The following is a 21,038-nucleotide window of genomic DNA, read 5'->3' as shown; positions in this document are numbered from 1 at the left end:
GTAGATGTTCTGAGTAGATGTACTGAGTAGATGTGCTGAGTAGATGTGCTGAGTAGATGTTCTGAGTAGATGTGTGTTGTGTGTAGGTGGTTTTCCTACCAGGGTTTGGCTGTCTCTACATAGATGTCGTCCATCAGGGTGGCACAGTCATCCTCACCCTGGCACCAGAGGGCAGCGTGGACTCTGTCATGAGCCTGCACAACAGGTAACCTCTAACCCCCAACATCTAATCCCTAACCTCTAACCCCCAACCTCTAACCCCCAACCTCTAATCCCTAACCTCTAACGCCTAACCTCTAATCCCTAACCTCTAACACCTAACCTCTAACCTCTAACCCCCAACATCTAATCCCTAACCTCTAACCTCCAACCTCTAACCCCCAACCTCTAATCCCTAACCTCTAACCTCTAACCCCCAACATCTAATCCCTAACCTCTAACCTCTAACCCCCAACATCTAATCACGAACCTCTAACCCCCAACCTCTAACCCCCAACCTCTAATCCCCAACCTCTAATCCCTAACCTCTAATCCCTAACCTCTAACCCCCAACTTCTAATCCCTAACCTCTAATCCCTAACCTCTAACCTCTAACCCCCAACATATAATCCCTAACCTCTAACCCCCAACTTCTAATCCCTAACCTCTAATCCCTAACCTCTAACCTCTAACCCCCAACATATAATCCCTAACCTCTAACCCCCAACTTCTAATCCCTAACCTCTAATCCCTAACCTCTAACCTCTAACCCCCAACATATAATCCCTAACCTCTAACCCCCAACCTCTAATCCCTAACCTCTAACGCCTAACCTCTAACCCCTAACCTCTAACACCTAACCTCTAACCTCTAATCCCTAATCCCCAACTCCTAACCTCTAATCCCTAACCTCTAACCCCCAACCTATAACCCCCAACATCTAATCCCTAACCTCTAACCCCCAACCTCTAACCCCCAACCTCTAATCCCTAACCTCTAACGCCTAACCTCTAATCCCTAACCTCTAACACCTAACCTCTAACCTCTAACCCCCAACATCTAATCCCTAACCTCTAACCTCCAACCTCTAACCCCCAACCTCTAATCCCTAACCGCTAACCTCTAACCCCCAACATCTAATCCCTAACCTCTAACCTCTAACCCCCAACATCTAATCACGAACCTCTAACCCCCAACCTCTAACCCCCAACCTCTAATCCCCAACCTCTAATCCCTAACCTCTAATCCCTAACCCCCAACCTCTAACCCCCAACTTCTAATCCCTAACCTCTAACCTCTAACCCCCAACATATAATCCCTAACCTCTAACCCCCAACCTCTAATCCCTAACCTCTAACGCCTAACCTCTAACCCCTAACCTCTAACACCTAACCTCTAACCTCTAATCCCTAATCCCCAACTCCTAACCTCTAATCCCTAACCTCTAACCCCCAACCTATAACCCCCAACATCTAATCCCTAACCTCTAACCCCCAACCTCTAATCCCCAACCTCTAATCCCCAACCTCTAATCCCCAATCTCTAACCACCAACCCCCAACCTCTAACGCCTAACATCTAACCCCTAACCTCTAACCCATAACCTCTAACCCCTAACCCCTAAACTTTAACCTCTAACCCTACTACAGGAGAGACAAACAATACAATATATTTGTATGATAATAAAATATATGATTTTTGGTTTGTTTAATGTAATGTATAATTGATAATGATGAGCAGTTAATTATAACAACATTAGCAGGTCATAGTTCACCCTGACAAAGGATGCCATATTGTCTTTCACCACTGGGGGGCACTGTAACCCCGTTCTGTGTAAACCCCAGCCATCCCTTTTGCATTGATTTAAAGGATCAACATAACTGATTGGTATCTGTCTCTCAGGACGTCCAATCGGAAGCTGGCGTTCAGGGTGTTGCTGAGCGAGGCCAGTGTGTCTCTGAGAGATGACATCACCAGTCGTTCGGGTTCCGTGGAGCTCTTGAGGCTGACTCTGTCCAAACTGCTACTGAACCTGTGTCCTGCCCGTCTGGGTGACTCTGGCATGGGGCTGGTCACCGCCGGGATGGGAGAGGCCTGTCTGGTCGAAGTCCACTGTGCCAGCCTGCAGGTGGGTCGACTCATATTTATAGGTCACCTGACGAAGGCTGTGTATAGGTCACCTGACGAAGGCTATTTATAGGTCACCTGACGAAGGCTGTTTATAGGTCACCTGACGAAGGCTATGTATAGGTCACCTGACGAAGACTATTTATAGGTCACCTGACGAATGCTGTTTATAGGTCACCTGACGAAGGCTGTGTATAGGTCACCTGACGAAGGCTGTTTATAGGTCACCTGACGAAGGCTGTTTATAGGTCACCTGACGAAGGCTGTTTATAGGTCACCTGACGAAGGCTGTTTATAGGTCACCTGACGAAGGCTGTTTATAGGTCACCTGACGAAGGCTGTTTATAGGTCACCTGACGAAGGCTGTTTATAGGTCACCTGACGAAGGCTGTTTATAGGTCACCTGACGAAGACTGTTTATAGGTCACCTGACGAAGGCTGTTTGTAGGTCACCTGACGAAGACTGTTTATAGGTCACCTGACGAAGGCTATGTATAGGTCACCTGACAAATACTATTTATAGGTCACCTGACGAAGACTATGTATAGGTCACCTGACGAAGACTGTTTATAGGTCACCTGACGAAGACTGTTTATAGGTCACCTGACGAAGGCTGTTTGTAGGTCACCTGACAAAGACTGTTTATAGGTCACCTGACGAAGGCTGTGTATAGGTCACCTGACGAAGGCTGTTTATAGGTCACCTGACGAAGGCTATGTATAGGTCACCTGACGAAGGCTATGTATAGGTCACCTGACGAAGGCTGTTTATAGGTCACCTGACGAAGGCTATGTATAGGTCACCTGACGAAGGCTGTTTATAGGTCACCTGACGAAGACTGTGTATAGGTCACCTGACGAAGGCTGTTTATAGGTCACCTGACGAAGGCTGTTTATAGGTCACCTGACGAAGGCTATGTATAGGTCACCTGACGAAGGCTGTTTATAGGTCACCTGACGAAGGCTGTTTATAGGTCACCTGACGAAGACTGTGTATAGGTCACCTGACGAAGGCTGTTTATAGGTCACCTGACGAAGGCTGTTTCAGCCAAAACACTGTATCTGCATGAAGGAGTAAAGCACAGGAGCAACACGGAGGCTTTTATCTCTTCATTGACTGTGAAATAACACAGAACGTCTTCTGTAAAATATAAAACTAGAAAAGGTACATTTCCTGCTTCAGCCATCTAAATATCTTCCTGTGTACAGCATAGATCTACACTATATATATCTATATTAACTAGATATTCCTCTGTTCTCTTCCAGGTAGATAACTACAGTATAGATCTACACTATATATATCTATATTAACTAGATATTCCTATGTTCTCTTCCAGGTGGATAACTACAGTATAGATCTACACTAACTAGATATTCCTCTGTTCTCTTCCAGCTAGATAACTACAGCATAGATCTACACTATATATATCTATATTAACTAGATATTCCTATGTTCTCTTCCAGGTGGATAACTACAGTATAGATCTACACTAACTAGATATTCCTATGTTCTCTTCCAGCTGGATAACTACAGTATAGATCTACACTAACTAGATATTCCTCTGTTCTCTTCCAGCTGGATAACTACAGTATAGATCTACACTATACATATCTATATTAACTAGATATTACTCTGTTCTCTTCCAGGTGGATAACTACAGTATAGATCTACCCTATATATATCTATATTAACTAGATATTACTCTGTTCTCTTCCAGCTAGATAACTACAGTATATATCTACACTATATATATCTATATTAACTAGATATTCCTCTGTTCTCTTCCAGGTGGATAACTACAGTATAGATCTACACTATATATATCTATATTAACTAGATATCCCTCTGTATATTAACTAGATATCCCTCATAACTAGAGTATAGAGCTACACTAACTAGATATTCCTCTGTTCTCTTCCAGGTGGATAACCAGCTGTATAACTACAGTATAGAGCTACACTAACTAGATATTCCTCTGTTCTCTTCCAGGTGGATAACCAGCTGTATAACCGTGCCAGCTTCCACTTCCCAGTGTTGTTGTGCCAGGAGCAGTGTGTGGAGCTCCCCCTCTGGACCAGCGATGCCAACCCCACCACCTCGCTACAGGCCCTGGAGGAGTTTAAGGCGTCGTGCTTCCTCCAGCTGGGACTCACCTTGGACAGGTATAATACCATGTCATCACTTTATTGGCCATGGAAGTAGTACCAATATCAGCATACCAACTATACAGCATCATGAATACAGCACCGTTAACACAGCATCATTAATACAGCATCACTAATACAATATCATTAATACAGCATCATTAATACAGCATCATTAATACAGCACCATTATTAAAGCATTGTTAACACAGCATCATTAATACAGCATCACTAATACAATATCATTAATACAGCATCATTAACACAGCATCATTATTACAACATCGTTAATACAGCATCATTAACACAGCATCACTAATACAATATCGTTAATACAGCACCATTATTACAGCATCGTTAACACAGCATCATTAATACAGCATCACTAATACAATATCATTAAAACAGCATCATTAAAACAGCATCATTAATACAGCATCATTAATACAGCATCACTAATACAATATCATTAATACAGCGTCTTTAATACAGCATCATTAATACAGCACCATTATTACAGCATTGTTAACACAGCATCATTAATACAGCATCACTAATACAATATCATTGATACAGCATCATTAATACATCATTAATACAGCATCATTAATACAGCATCATTAATACAGCATCATTAATACAGCATCATTAATGCAGCCTCATTAATACAGCATCATTAATACAGCATCATTAATACAACATCATTATTACAGCATCATTAATACTGCATCATTAACACAGCATCATTAATACAGCATCATTAATACAATACAAGGAAAGCAGATCTTTCCATCATTGTCCCTTGTGAGACACCGTCCAGACATGCCATGTATCCCATGTTGAGTCCTCTGGCCCTCCTCTGTTCAATAGCCTGCTGCTGGTTGAGGTAAAGCTGCTCCTGTCCTGTTGTCACTGACTGGGCCCTTGTATTTCCTACAGGGAGGGCTACAGTGTGGACCAGCTGACCTTCCACATCAAACCAGCCCGTCTCTACCTAGAGGACACCTTCGTCTACTACATCAAGACTCTGTTTCACACCTACATCCCAGACTCAGCCCTGGCCCCTTCCCCGGGCCCTAACCCCTCGGAGCGCTACGGGGGTCCCCTGCTCCCGGAGACCGTCCTTCAGTCCATCCCAGCCCTGGTGCGCCCTCTGAGGCTGCAGCGCCTGGTCATTCAGCCGGTCGACCTGTTGGTCAGCATCCACGCCTCTCTGAAGCTCTACATCGCCTCGGATCACACGCCGTTGTCGTTCTCCCTGTTCGACAGAGGACCTCTCTGTACTACAGCCAGGCAGCTGATCCACGCACTCACCATGCACTACGCTGCCGGGGCGCTGTTCAGAGCTGGTGAGTGGGGGTGTGTGTGGGTGAGGGTGTGTGTGTGGTTGTGTGTGTGTGTGTGTGTGTGTGTGTGTGTGTGTGTGTGTGTGTGTGTGTGTGGATGCCCACCGGAAACCATCATATATGGGGGGAGAGGGAGGGAGAGAGAGAGAGAGAGAGGGAGAGGAGAGAGAGGGGGAGAGAGGGAGGGAGGGAGAGAGGGAGGGAGAGGAGAGAGAGAGAGAGAGAGGGAGGGAGAGGAGAGAGAGGGGGAGAGAGGGAGGGAGAGAGGGGGGAGAGGGAGAGAGAGAGAGGGAGAGAGAGAGAGGGGGGGAGAGGGAGAGAGAGAGAGGGGGAGAGGGAGAGAGGGAGGGAGGGAGAGGAAGAGAGGGGGGGAGGGAGAGAGAGAGAGGGAGAGAGAGAGAGGGAGAAAGGGAGAGAGGGAGGGAAAAATCTGTTGTCTGTTGCTTATTAAAGCGCCATGGGCTTTGAAAAACTGGCATGTGATTTTTTGATGCAATTGAACAGCATATAAATATCACTGATCTCTCTCTCTCTCTCCCTCTCCCTCTCTCTCTCCCTCTTTCACACGATCAATCCCTCTCTCTCTCTCCCTCCCTCTCTCTCGCTCTCTCTCCCTCCCTCTTTCGATCGATCCCTCTCTCTCTTTCGCTCGATCCCTCTTTTGATCGATCCCTCTCTCTCTCTCTCTCTCTCTCTCTCTCACCCTCTCTCCCTGCCCCTCTCTCCCTCTCCCTCTCCCCAGGCTGGGTGGTGGGGTCTCTGGATCTCCTTGGTAGTCCTGCCAGTCTGGTAAGGTCCATTGGTAACGGAGTAGCAGACTTCTTCCGTCTGCCGTACGAGGGTTTGACCCGGGGCCCCGGGGCCTTCGTCAGCGGAGTGTCACGAGGAACCACCTCATTCGTCAAACACATCTCTAAAGGTACCACATCTCTAATGGTACCATACCACATCTCTAATGGTACCATACCACATCTCTAATGGTACCATACCACATCTCTAATGGTACCATACCACATCTCTAAAGGTACCATACCACATCTCTAATGGTACCATACCACATCTCTAATGGTACCATACCACATCTCTAATGGTACCATACCACATCTCTAATGGTACCATACCACATCTCTAATGGTACCATAACACATCTCTAATACATCTCTAATGGTACCATACCACATCTCTAATGGTACCATACCACATCTCTAAAGGTACCATACCACATCTCTAATGGTACCATACCACATCTCTAATGGTACCATACCACATCTCTAATACATCTCTAATGGTACCATACCACATCTCTAATGGTACCATACCACATCTCTAATACATCTCTAATGGTACCATACCACATCTCTAATGGTACCATACCACATCTCTAATGGTACCATACCACATCTCTAAAGGTACCATACCACATCTCTAATGGTACCATACCACATCTCTAATACATCTCTAATGGTACCATACCACATCTCTAATGGTACCATACCACATATCTAATGGTACCATACCACATCTCTAATACATCTCAAATGGTACCATACCACATCTATAATACATCTATAATGGTACCATACCACATCTCTAATGGTGCCATACCACATCTGTAACACATCTCTAATGGTACCATACCACATCTGTAATACATCTCTAATGGTACCATACCACATCTGTAATACATCTCTAATGGTACCATACCACACCTCTAATACATCTCTAATGGTACCATACCACATCTCTAATGGTACCATACTACATCTCTAATGGTACCATACCACATCTCTAAAGGTACCATACCACATCTCTAGTGGTACCATACCACATCTCTAATGGTACCATACCACACCTCTAATACATCTCTAATGGTACCATACCACATCTCTAATGGTACCATACTACATCTCTAATGGTACCATACCACATCTCTAAAGGTACCATACCACATCTCTAGTGGTACCATACCACATCTCTAATGGTACCATACCATGTCTCTAATACATCTCTAATGGTACCATACCACATCTCTAATGGTACCATACCACATCTCTAATACATCTATAATGGTACCATACCACATCTCTAATGGTACCATACCATGTCTCTAATACATCTCTAATGGTACCATACCACATCTCTAATGGTACCATACCACATCTCTAATACATCTATAATGGTACCATACCACATCTGTAATGGTACCATACCACATCTCTAATACATCTCTAATGGTACCATACCACATCTCTAATGGTACCATACCACATCTCTAATACATCTCTAATGGTACCATACCACATCTCTAAAGGTACCATACCACATCTCTAATGGTACCATACCACATCTCTAATGGTACCATACCACATCTCTAATGGTACCATACCACATCTCTAATGGTACCATACCACATCTCTAATGGTACCATACCACATCTCTAATGGTACCATACCACATCTCTAATGGTACCATACCACATCTCTAATGGTACCATACCATGTCTCTAATACATCTCTAATGGTACCATACCACATCTCTAATGGTACTTTACCACATCTCTAATGGTACCATACCACATCTCTAAAGGTACCACACCACATCTCTAATGGTACCATACCACATCTCTAATGGTACCATACCATGTCTCTAATACATCTCTAATGTTACCATACCACATCTCTAATGGTACCATACCACATCTCTAATGGTACCATACCACATCTCTAATGGTACCATACCACATCTCTAATGGTACCATACCATGTCTCTAATACATCTCTAATGGTACCATACCACATCTCTAATGGTACTTTACCACATCTCTAATGGTACCATACCACATCTCTAAAGGTACCATACCACATCTCTAATGGTACCATACCACATCACTAATGGTACCATACCACATCTCTAAGACATCTCTAATGGTACCATACCACATCTCTAATACATCTCTAATGATACCATACCACATCTCTAATGGTACCATACCACATCTCTAATGGTACCATACCACATCTCTAATGATAACATACCTAGTGACGAGGCAGCCATTGGTCTGAAATATAAACTCGGGATTGTGCCTTTAAATCCTGTATCTATTTTTAAACAGGTCTGGGAACAGGTTAGTCAGTTAGGTAATTCTCCTGTCAAGAGCACAAACAGGTCTGGGAACAGGTTAGTTAGTTAGGTAATTATCCTGTCAAGAGCACAAACAGGTCTGGGAACAGGTTAGTCAGTTAGGTAATTCTCCTGTCAAGAGTACAAACAGGTCTGGGAACAGGTTAGTCAGTTAGTTAATTATCCTGTCAAGAGCACAAACAGGTCTGGGAACAGGTTAGTTAGTTAGGTAATTATCCTGTCAAGAGCACAAACAGGTCTGGGAACAGGTTAGTCAGTTAGGTAATTCTCCTGTCTCTTCCTGTAGGCACGCTGACGTCCATCACCAACCTGGCGACCAGCCTGGCCAGGAACATGGACCGGCTGTCCCTGGACGAGGAGCACTATACCAGGCAGGAGGAGTGGAGGAGGCAGCTACCTGAGAGCCTGGGGGACGGACTCAGACAGGGCCTGTCTAGACTGGGCATCAGTCTACTGGGTGGGTAGAGTATAGTCACTTAGCCAGTCACTCAGCCAGTCAGTCAGTCAGTTAGCCAGTCACTCCGCCAGACAGTCAGTCACTCCGCCAGACAGTCAGTCAGTTAGCCAGTCAGTCAGTCAGTCAGCCAGACAGTCAGTCAGTCAGTCAGTCAGTTAGCCAGTCACTCAGCCAGTCAGTCAGTCAGTCAGCCAGTCAGTTAGCCAGTCACTCAGTCAGACAGCCAGTCAGTCAGTCAGTTAACCAGTCCGTTAGCCAGTCAGTCAGTTAGCCAGTCAGTCACTTAGCCAGTCACTCAGCCAGACAGACAGTCAGTTAGCTCGTCACTCAGTTAGCCAGTCACTCAGCCAGTCAGTTAGCTAGTCACTCAGTCAGACAGCCTGTCAGTCAGTCAGTTAGCCAGTCACTCAGCCAGTCAGTCAGTGAGTTAGCCAGACAGTCAGTCAGTTAGCCAGTCAGTCACTTAGCCAGTCACTCTTCCAGGCAGACAGTCAGTTAGCCAGTCACTCAGTTAGCAGGTCAGACTGGGCATCAGTCTACTGGGTGGGTAGAGTATAGTCACTTAGCCAGTCACTCAGCCAGTCAGCCAGTCACTCCGCCAGCCAGTCAGTCAGTCAGTTAGCCAGTCACTCCGCCAGACAGTCAGTCAGCCAGTCAGTCAGTCAGTTAGCCAGTCAGACAGCCAGTCAGTCAGTCAGTTAACCAGTCCGTTAGCCAGTCACTCAGTCAGTCAGTTAGCCAGACAGTCAGTCAGTTAGCCAGTCAGTCACTTAGCCAGTCACTCAGCCAGACAGACAGTCAGTTAGCTAGTCACTCAGTTAGCCAGTCACTCAGCCAGTCAGTTAGCCAGTCACTCAGTCAGACAGCCAGTCAGTCAGTCAGTTAGCTAGTCACTCAGCCAGTCACTCAGTTAGCCAGTCACTCAGCCAGACAGTCAGTAGGTACAGTGGAGACAGACAGTCAGTCAGTTAGCAAGTCACTCAGCCAGACAGACAGTAGGTACAGTGGAGACTGACAGTCAGACAGTAGGTACAGTGGAGACCAGCATGGTCCCAATAAACACCTAGGGTCTCTCTGTTTCAAAGACATACAGTAGGTACAGTGGAGACCAGCATGGTCCCAATAAACACCTAGGGTCTCTCTGTTTCAGAGACATGAGAGAAGCAGCTACTTATGACAGGGGATATCTGGCTCCAAGGACCATGTTCTGATTGGTTGGGAGGTTAAATCCCTTAGTGGGACTGCTGTATCCACACTGTCAATCACAAACATTACTGGTATACAATATCCCTTTGATATAGACCAGAACTTCAGGAACCAATAATACTGTAATACATGATACTCCGTTGTACTACATTACTCTGTTATAATACATGATACTCTGTTGTACTACATGACACTCTGTTGTAATACGTGATCCTCTGTTGTAATACGTGACCCTCTGTTGTACTACATGACCCTCTGTTGTAATACGTGATCCTCTGTTCTCTCCAGGAGCGATAGCTGGCATCGTGGACCAACCCATGCAGAACTTCCAGCGGGGTTCAGAGATGCAGAGTTCAGCAGGCAGCAAGGCCAAAGGGGTCATCTCTGGGGTGGGGAAAGGCATCGTGGGGGTCTTTACCAAACCTATAGGGGGCGCTGCAGAGCTGGTCTCGCAGACGGGATACGGTGGGTTCACTCACTTCGCTGTTTATGTTTTAAAAACATTTTATTTGAGCTTTTATTTTCCCACTGGCAGGTTAAAACTAAGAACAAATTCTTTATTTACGTCCCTGAGATCGTTTAGTAACACATCACTGTTCAACAGTATTGGACACACCTCCAGTCCACCCAACACAGTTTATTCAGGCCTGACACACCTCCAGTCCACCCAACACAGTTTATTCAGGCCTGACACACCTCCAGTCCACCCAACACAGTTTATTCAGGCCTGACACACCTCCAGTCCACCCAACACAGTTTATTCAGGCCTGACACACCTCCAGTCCACCCAACACAGTTTATTCAGGCCTGACACACCTCCAGTCCACCCAACACAGTTTATTCAGGCCTGACACACCTCCAGTCCACCCAACACAGTTTATTCAGGCCTGACACACCTCCAGTCCACCTGACACACCTCCAGTCCACCCAACACAGTTTATTCAGGCCTGACACACCTCCAGTCCACCCAACACAGTTTATTCAGGCCTGACACACCTCCAGTCCACCCAACACAGTTTATTCAGGCCTGACACACCTCCAGTCCACCCAACACATTTTATTTAGGCCTGACAAAGATCTTCTGGTCAACAATGTTAAAGTTTATTGTATGGGAGCATTTCAACGCTTTTACACTTGACTACAAGTCCCCCTCCTAGCGGTATGCTAACATACAGATTACTCCCTCCCTGGGGGTCCTAGCGGTATGCTAACATCCAGATTACTCCCTCCCTCAACAGTACTGTAGGCCTGCTGTAGTGTTCTGTCCTGGGGGTCCTAGCGGTATGCTAACATACAGATTACTCCCTCCCTCAACAGTACTGTAGGCCTGTTGTGGTGTTCTGTCCTGGGGGTCCTAGCGGTTATGCTAACATACAGATTACTCCCTCCCTCAACAGTACTGTAGTCCTGCTGTGGTGTTCTGTCCTAGCGGTATGCTAACATCCAGATTACTCCCTCCCTCTCCCTGTAGTACCCAGTCTATGGGGTGGTAGCAGTCCTAGTGTACCGGTCTGCTAATAGGCTGTAATACCCAGTCTATGAGGTGGTAGGGGTCCTAGCGTAGCGGTATGCAATACCCAGTCTATGGGGTGGTAGCAGTCCTAGCATAGCGGTAGGCTAACAGGATATAATACCCAGTCTATGGGGTGGTAGCGGTCCTAGCATAGCGGTAGGCTAACAGGATGTAATACCCAGTCTATGGGGTGGTAGTGGTCCTAGCATAGTGGTAGGCTAACAGAATGTAATGCCCAGTCTGTGGGGTGGTAGCGGTCCTAGCATAGCGGTAGGCTAACAGAATGTAATACCCAGTCTGTGGGGTGGTAGCGGTCCTAGCATAGCGGTAGGCTAACAGAATGTAATACCCAGTCTGTGGGGTGGTAGCGGTCCTAGCATAGCGGTAGGCTAACAGAATGTAATACCCAGTCTGTGGGGTGGTAGCGGTCCTAGCATAGCGGTAGGCTAACAGAATGTAATACCCAGTCTGTGGGGTGGTAGCGGTCCTAGCATAGTGGTAGGCTAACAGAATGTAATGCCCAGTCTGTGGGGTGGTAGCGGTCCTAGCATAGCGGTAGGCTAACAGAATGTAATGCCCAGTCTGTGGGGTGGTAGCGGTCCTAGCATAGCGGTAGGCTAACAGAATGTAATACCCAGTCTGTGGGGTGGTAGCGGTCCTAGCATAGTGGTAGGCTAACAGAATGTAATGCCCAGTCTGTGGGGTGGTAGCGGTCTTAGCATAGTGGTAGGCTAACAGAATGTAATGCCCAGTCTGTGGGGTGGTAGCGGCCCTAGCATAGCGGTAGGCTAAGAGAATGTAATGCCCAGTCTGTGGGGTGGTAGCGGTCTTAGCATAGCGGTAGGCTAAGAGAATGTAATGCCCAGTCTGTGGGGTGGTAGCGGTCCTAGCGTATGCTATCTAGCAGGTGTGGAAGTGAACAGCACATCAGAACATGGTAAATCAGTCAGATGTATTGGTGATCTAACTGGGCCCTGGAGTGTTGGTTAACTGGGCCCTGGAGGGTTTATTAACTGGGCCCTGGAGGGTTTATTAACTGGGCCCTGGAGGGTTTATTAACTGGGCCCCCTGGAGGGTTTATTAACTGGGCCCCCTGGAGGGTTTACTAACTGGGCCCTGGAGGGTTTATTAACTGGGCCCCCTGGAGGGTTTACTAACTGGGCCCTGGAGGGTTTATTAACTGGGCCCCCAGGAGGGTTTATTAACTGGGCCCTGGAGGGTTTATTAACTGGGCCCCATGGAGGGTTTATTAACTGGGCCCTGGAGGGTTTATTAACTGGGGGCCCTGGAGGGTTTATTAACTGGGCCCTGGAGAGCAGAGCTGCTGCTGACAGCCCCAATGATGTCACTGAGCTGGAGATGTGTTCTGGAGGAGTTGAGGGTTTATTAAAGACAGGGGGGGGGGGTAGGGAGAGGAGGAGGGGGGAGGGAGGAAAGGAGAGGAGGAGGGAGGAAAGGATAGGAGGAGAGAGGGAAGGGGGGAGGGGATGAGGGAGGCTGTGAGGAGAGGGGAGGAGGAGGGAGGAAGGGGTGAGGAGAGGGTGAGTTTTTGTGTTAGCCAGCACTAACAGCTCAGCGCTACAGAACATAAATATTAAATTAAGTGAGCAGCTGTGTGTCAGAACCATGGGCCCCCGGGGACTGATGCTAATCTAGCTCCCCTAGCTAGCTATACACATACCCACACTCTGTGTGTCAGAACCATGGTACCCCGGGGACTGATGCTAATCTAGCTCCCCTAGCTAGCTACACACATACCCACACTCTGTGTGTCAGAACCATGGTTCACACACACAGACACAGGAACACACACACACACACACAGGAACACACACACACAGGAACACACTCATCCTGTGGGTCTTGGAGACTGAGTAGGGGCTAGTCTACTGTACACTGAACCTTTCTGCTTTGATCTACTCTATGTGTGTGTGTGTGTGGTGTGTATGGTGTGTGTGGTGTGTGGTGTGTGTGTGTTGTTGTCCTGAGCAGGTATCCTTCATGGGGCTGGTCTCTGGCAGCTCCCCAAACAGCTGTACCTCCCAGCAGACCAGAAGTCAGCCCTCGCGCCCAACAGCCACGTCAAATATGTCTGGTAAGAACTGAACTCTGTAACACACACACACACACACACACACACACACACACACACACACATACACACACATATACACACACATATACACACACATATACACCCACCCACCCAAAACCCCATAGGAATACATTACACCCAATACAATATGATCTGTTAAATCACGCTGTCATCAGATGTCCTCTTACATATGAGGAGACGCGGGGAACTCAGGTGTTCAGGCTCGGTTTGATTTGAGCCGTGATTTAAAAAGGTAGAAGTGTGTAGTAATCAGTTCAGTTTGCCAAGTCTATGGGCAGTGTATTCCAGTATGTTGTGGCTGAGAGGGCTGATTGGCTGAGAGGGCTGATTGGCTGAGTCTGAAATGGACAACGCCGTCCCCTGTAGTTACTGCCCTTGTTATCCTGGAAGTGGTTTCCTTCAGCATGGCCAGCAGAACCGCTCTGCATCCCACTGCTGAAACGAAGCAGGTTTGGTCCTGGTCGGTCTGGGAGACCAGATGTGTGTTAGTGTTTGAATAGGTACAACATATCTAGTGATTTAACATGTGTGGTATTGTTTGAATAGGTCCAACATATCTAGTGATTTAACATGTGTGGTAGTGTTTGAATAGGTACAACATATCTAGTGATTTAACATGTGTGGTAGTGTTTTTGAATAAGTACAACATATCTAGTGATTTAACATGTGTGGTAGTGTTTGAATAGGTCCAACATATCTAGTGATTTAACATGTGTGATAGTGTTTGAATAGGTCCAACATATCTAGTGATTTAACATGTGTAGTAGTGTTTGAATAGGTCCAACATATCTAGTGATTTAACATGTGTGGTAGTGTTTGAATAGGTACAACATATCTAGTGATTTAACATGTGTGGTAGTGTTTGAATAGGTACAACATATCTAGTGATTTAACATGTGTGGTAGTGTTTGAATAGGTCCAACATATCTAGTGATTTAACATGTGTGGTATTGTTTGAATAGGTCCAACATATCTAGTGATTTAACATGTGTGGTAGTGTTTGAATAGGTCCAACATATCTAGTGATTTAACATGTGTGGTATTGTTTGAATAGGTCCAACATATCTAGTGATTTAACATGTGTGGTAGTGTTTGAATAGGTACAACATATCTAGTGATTTAACATGTGTGGTAGTGTTTGAATAGGTACAACATATCTAGTGATTTAACATGTGTGATAGTGTTTGAATAGGTACAACATATCTAGTGATTTAACATGTGTGATAGTGTTTGAATAGGTACAACATATCTAGTGATTTAACATGTGTGGTATTGTTTGAATAGGTCCAACATATCTAGTGATTTAACATGTGTGGTAGTGTTTGAATAGGTACAACATATCTAGTGATTTAACATGTGTGGTAGTGTTTGAATAGGTCCAACATATCTAGTGATTTAACATGTGTGGTAGTGTTTGAATAGGTACAACATATCTAGTGATTTAACATGTGTGGTATTGTTTGAATAGGTCCAACATATCTAGTGATTTAACATGTGTGGTAGTGTTTGAATAGGTACAACATATCTAGTGATTTAACATGTGTGGTAGTGTTTGAATAGGTCCAACATATCTAGTGACTTAACATGTGTGGTAGTGTTTGAATAGGTACAACATATCTAGTGATTTAACATGTGTGGTAGTGTTTGAATAGGTACAACATATCTAGTGATTTAACATGTGTGGTAGTGTTTGAATAGGTTCAACATATCTAGTGACTTAACATGTGTGATAGTGTTTGAATAGGTACAACATATCTAGTGATTTAACATGTGTGGTAGTGTTTTTGAATAAGTACAACATATCTAGTGACTTAACATGTGTGGTAGTGTTTTTGAATAGGTACAACATATCTAGTGATTTAACATGTGTATACATTTGTATGGTCATGTGGTCTCTACCTAATGGGATTCTTGTATATTCATCTGTCGGCTGACCTCTGTCTTCTCTTCCTCCCTCCACTCCCCAGGAAGATGCTCCAGTCCCTGGGTCGTCCAGAGGTTCACATGTCCCTGGAGGTGGTGATCGTGTCCGGGTCGGGTCAGGAGCATGCTGGGTGTCTGCTGCTGACAGGGGAGGTGGTGTTTGTGGTCAGTCTGTCTGAAGACACACAACAACAGGCCTTCCCCATCACCGAGGTGGCCTGTCAACAAGACCCCCACCACCTGGGGGCGCTGACCCTCACGCTGCAGCAGCAGAGACTCACCAACGATGTAGAGGTAGGGGGGATGGGATGGTAGGGGTGAGGGGGGATGAGAGGTGGTGAGGGGGGTAGGAGAGGGTGAGGTAGGGGTGGTGGGATGGTAGGGGTGAGGTGAGGGATGGTAGGGGTGGTGAGGGTAGGGGGGGAGGGGAGGGTGAGGGAGGGTAGGGGTTGTGAGGGGACGGGAGGGTGATCACTATATGGTCATTCAGCAGACGTGTTTATCCTTGGCCAACTACAGTGAACTAAAATATTCAGATTTCAGAACATGCAGGAAACATCACTAAACCTCTTCCTCTCTTTCTCTCCTCCCCCTTCCTCTATTTCTCTCTTCCTCCCCCTTCCTCTCTTTCTCTCCTCCCCCCCTCTTCCTCCCCCTTCCTCTCTTTCTCTCCTTCCCCCCTCTTCCTCCCCCTTCCTCTCTTTCTCTCCTCCCCCCTCTTCCTCCCCCTTCCTCTATTTCTCTCCTCCCCCCCTCCTCCTCTCCCTCCCTCCCCCCCCTCAGGGTGACAGTGGGAGGGAGTGGTTGTCAGAGCAGCAGTATGGTCGCCTGGTGGACTATGTGACTCGTGCGTCTGCGTTCCTCTCCCCGTCGGCCTCGTCCCTCCAGCAGGCTCCTCCCATCACCCCGGCCGAGCCTCCGCCCGCCGTCACCAAGACCTACCGTTACCTGGTCAGCCCCGCCCACGCCGCCGTCTTCGTCTCCAAGTTCACCATGGTCAAGAACAAGGCGCTGCGCATCGGCTTCCACTGACACACAGCTTTACAGAGACACACCTGTACACACACACACCTTTACAGAGACACACCTGTACACACACACACACACACACACCTTTACAGAGACCCTGACACACACTCGTACAGAGACACACCTGTACACACACCTTTACAGAGACCCTGACACACACTCGTACAGAGACACACCTGTACACACACACACCTTTACAGAGACACACCTATACATACACACACACACACCTTTACAGAGACCCTGACACACACTCACACACACACACCTTTACAGAGACCCTGACACAGACACACACACCTTTACAGAGACCCTGACACAGACACACACACACCTGTTGTACTCTCTCTTTTAGGTTGTACATCCACAAACTGCCTTTAAGGTGTAATGTCCTCTGTGCATTAAGAAACAGTTCCCCCTCTCATAGAACAAGGGAAGAGGGTTTTAGGTTGTACATCCACAAACTGCCTTTAAGGTGTAATGTCCTCTGTGCATTAAGAAACAGTTCCCATAGAACAAGGGAAGAGGGTTTCAACTTTGATTTACATTTCAATAAAACACCTGTGGCAGTGGACACTAATGTCGAGGAGACTGGAGGGGCTACAGTACGCTCCAAATGCCACCCTATTCCCTACATAGTGCACTACTATAGACCCAGGAACCAATGCCACCCTAATCCCTACATAGACCAGGACCCACCCTAATCCCTACATAGTGCACTACTATAGACCAGGACCCACCCTAATCCCTACATAGTGCACTACTATAGACCAGGACCCACCCTAATCCCTACATAGTGCACTACTATAGACCAGGACCCACCCTAATCCCTACATAGTGCACTACTATAGACCAGGACCCACCCTAATCCCTATATAGTGCACTACTATAGACCCAGGACCCAATGCCACCCTAATCCCTACATAGTGCACTACTATAGACCCAGGAACCAATGCCACCCTAATCCCTACATAGTGCACTACTATAGACCCAGGAACCAATGCCACCCTAATCCCTACATAGTGCACTACTATAGACCAGGACCCAATGCCACCCTAATCCCTACATAGTGCACTACTATAGACCAGGACCCACCCTAATCCCTATATAGTGCACTACTATAGACCAGGACCCAATGCCACCCTAATCCCTACATAGTGCACTACTATAGACCCAGGAACCAATGCCACCCTAATCCCTACATAGTGCACTACTATAGACCCAGGAACCAATGCCACCCTAATCCCTACATAGTGCACTACTATAGACCAGGAACCAATGCCACCATAATCCCTACATAGTGCACTACTATAGACCCAGGAACCAATGCCACCCTAATCCCTACATAGTGCACTACTATAGACCCAGGAACCAATGCCACCCTAATCCCTACATAGTGCACTACTATAGACCCAGGAACCAATGCCACCCTAATCCCTACATAGTGCACTACTATAGACCAGGAACCAATGCCACCCTAATCCCTACATAGTGCACTACTATAGACCCAGGAACCAATGCCACCCTAATCCCTACATAGTGCACTACTATAGACCAGGACCCAATGCCACCCTATTCCCTATATAGTGCACTACTATAGGTTCAGGAACCAATGCCACCCTAATCCCTACATAGTGCACTACTTTAGCCCAGGCCCCATAGGCCCCTGTGTTGGAAATAGGTTGCCATTAGGTCATTTCACTCGTCGTCATATTGTCCTTAACCGAGTGTCTCCGAGCTCTTTATTCCTGAGTAACTGAGCTGTTTAAAGCTCTTAATGCCGAGAGCCTCTCTGACCGGGTCGCGGTGTCGGACGAGTCGGACGAACGCTCAGGAATATAGAAATGGTTCATATCTGTCCACCAAAATATGGTTGTGGGATTTGTTGCTTTTCAGTGTTTTTTTGTTTTTGTTTTCTAGAAGACGTTTAAACATCTAATCGTTTAGTTCTGTGTATTTTAAGTTCATGCCCAAGATCATTACCTTGTTATAAATTCTGTTCAAACGCAGCTTTATGGAATATAAAAACAGTTTTTGTACTCTTGATGCTTTTTGATGGTCTGGATCAGGTGTCCAACCCCATTCCACGGAGGGCCGAGTGTCTGAGGGGTTTCTCCCTCCTCCCCTTTGTACTTGATTGATGAATTAAAGGTCACTAATTAGTCAAGAACTCACCCTCACCTGGTTGTCTAGGTCTTAACTGAAAGGAAGAACCTAAAACCTGCAGACGCCAGGCCCTCCGTGGAACGAGTTGGACCCCCACCTGGTCTACATGGATAATATATTGTATTAAATGACATTCTAATAAAAATATTGAAGTTGTGATGTCACGTGGTTCCCTCGACCAATAATACCTGATCAGGTTATTAAAGTTAGTCGATCTACTACGGATTGTTCAGGGTTGGATAGCCAGCCAATAGGAGGACACATTAGGGCTCAGTATTATCCTGACTAGGAGGAGACATTAGGGCTCAGTATTATCCTGACTAGGCCACTAGGAGGAGATATTAGGGCTCAGTATTATCCTGACTAGGAGGAGACATTAGGGCTCACTATTATCCTGACTAGGAGGAGACATTAAGGCTCAGTATTATCCTGACTAGGAGGAGACATTAGGGCTCAGTATTATCCTGACTAGGAGGAGACATTAGGGCTCCGTATTATCCTGACTAGGAGGAGACATTAGGGCTCAGTATTATCCTGACTGGGCCACTAGGAGGAGACATTAGGGCTCAGTATTATCCTGACTAGGAGGAGACATTAGGGCTCAGTATTATCCTGACTAGGCCAATAAGAGGGGACATTAGGGCTCAGTATTATCCTGACTAGGAGGAGACATTAGGGCTCAGTATTATCCTGACTAGGAGGAGACATTAGGGCTCAGTATTATCCTGACTAGGAGGAGACATTATGGCTCAGTATTATCCTGACTAGGCCACTAGGAGGAGACATTAGGGCTCAGTATTATCCTGACTAGGAGGTGACATTAGGGCTCACTATTATCCTGACTAGGAGGAGACATTAGGGCTCGGTATTATCCTGACTAGGCCACTAGGAGGAGACATTAGGGCTCAGTATTATCCTGACTAGGAGGAGACATTAGGGCTCAATATTATCCTGACTAGGAGGAGACATTAGGGCTCAGTATTATCCTGACTAGGAGGAGACATTAGGGCTCAGTATTAACCTGACAAGGAGGAGACATTAGGGCTCAGTATTATCCTGACTAGGAGGAGACATTAGGGCTCAGCATTATCCTGACTAGGCCAATAGGAGGAGACATTAGGGCTCAGTGTTATCCTGACTAGGAGGAGACATTAGGGCTCAGTATTATCCTGACTAGGCCAATAGGAGGAGACATTAGGGCTCAGTATTATCCTGACTAGGAGGAGACATTAGGGCTCAGTATTATCCTGACTAGGAGGACACATTAGGGCTCAGTATTATCCTGACTAGGAGGAGATATTAGGGCTCAGTATTATCCTGACTAGGAGGAGACATTAGGGCTCAGTATTATCCTGAATAGGCCACTAGGAGGAGACATTAGGGCTCAGTATTATCCTGACTAGGAGGACACATTAGGGCTCAGTATTATCCTGACTAGGAGGAGACATTAGGGCTCAGTATTATCCTGACTAGGAGGAGACATTAGGGCTCAGTATTATCCTGACTAGGAGGAGACATTAGGGCTCAGTATTATCCTGACTAGGAGGAGACATTAGGGCTCAGTATTATCCTGACTAGGAGGAGACATTAGGGCTCAGTATTATCCTGACTAGGAGGAGACATTATGGCTCAGTATTATCCTGACTAGGAGGAGACATTAGGGCTCAGTATTATCCTGACTAGGAGGAGACATTAGGGCTCAGTATTATCCTGACTAGGAGGAGACATTAGGGCTCAGTATTATCCTGACTAGGAGGAGACATTAGGGCTCAGTATTATCCTGACTAGGAGGACACATTAGGGCTCAGTATTATCCTGACTAGGAGGAGACATTAGGGCTCAGTATTATCCTGACTAGGAGGAGACATTAGGGCTCAGTATTATCCTGACTA

The 21,038-nt window shown here is 46.4% G+C and overlaps 1 protein-coding gene across 4 annotated transcripts in view; it reads left to right on the top strand.

Moving 5' to 3' along the window:
- The window catches only part of LOC110513475 (vacuolar protein sorting-associated protein 13B), an 818,772-nt gene extending 801,652 nt beyond the window's left edge, over positions 1 to 17,120 (top strand). For all 4 annotated transcript variants that reach the window (XM_036938036.1, XM_036938048.1, XM_036938043.1 and 1 more), the window contains exons 56-65: positions 87 to 205; positions 1,881 to 2,106; positions 4,095 to 4,267; positions 5,189 to 5,598; positions 6,338 to 6,514; positions 9,023 to 9,193; positions 10,688 to 10,864; positions 13,905 to 14,007; positions 15,996 to 16,245; positions 16,735 to 17,120. In XM_036938036.1, coding sequence (XP_036793931.1) covers positions 87 to 205; positions 1,881 to 2,106; positions 4,095 to 4,267; positions 5,189 to 5,598; positions 6,338 to 6,514; positions 9,023 to 9,193; positions 10,688 to 10,864; positions 13,905 to 14,007; positions 15,996 to 16,245; positions 16,735 to 16,983 — 2,055 coding nt within the window. In that variant the 3' untranslated portion in view covers positions 16,984 to 17,120. The remainder of the gene's footprint in view (positions 1 to 86; positions 206 to 1,880; positions 2,107 to 4,094; positions 4,268 to 5,188; positions 5,599 to 6,337; positions 6,515 to 9,022; positions 9,194 to 10,687; positions 10,865 to 13,904; positions 14,008 to 15,995; positions 16,246 to 16,734) is intronic.
- The last annotated feature ends 3,918 nt before the right edge of the window (positions 17,121 to 21,038 follow it).

The sequence above is a fragment of the Oncorhynchus mykiss genome, chromosome 2 (genome assembly GCF_013265735.2).
Source record: "Oncorhynchus mykiss isolate Arlee chromosome 2, USDA_OmykA_1.1, whole genome shotgun sequence".
Classification (NCBI taxonomy): Eukaryota; Metazoa; Chordata; class Actinopteri; order Salmoniformes; family Salmonidae; genus Oncorhynchus; species Oncorhynchus mykiss.
The sequence above is the reverse complement of the archived record's forward strand: the minus strand, read 5'-3'. Positions and strand labels throughout refer to the sequence as shown.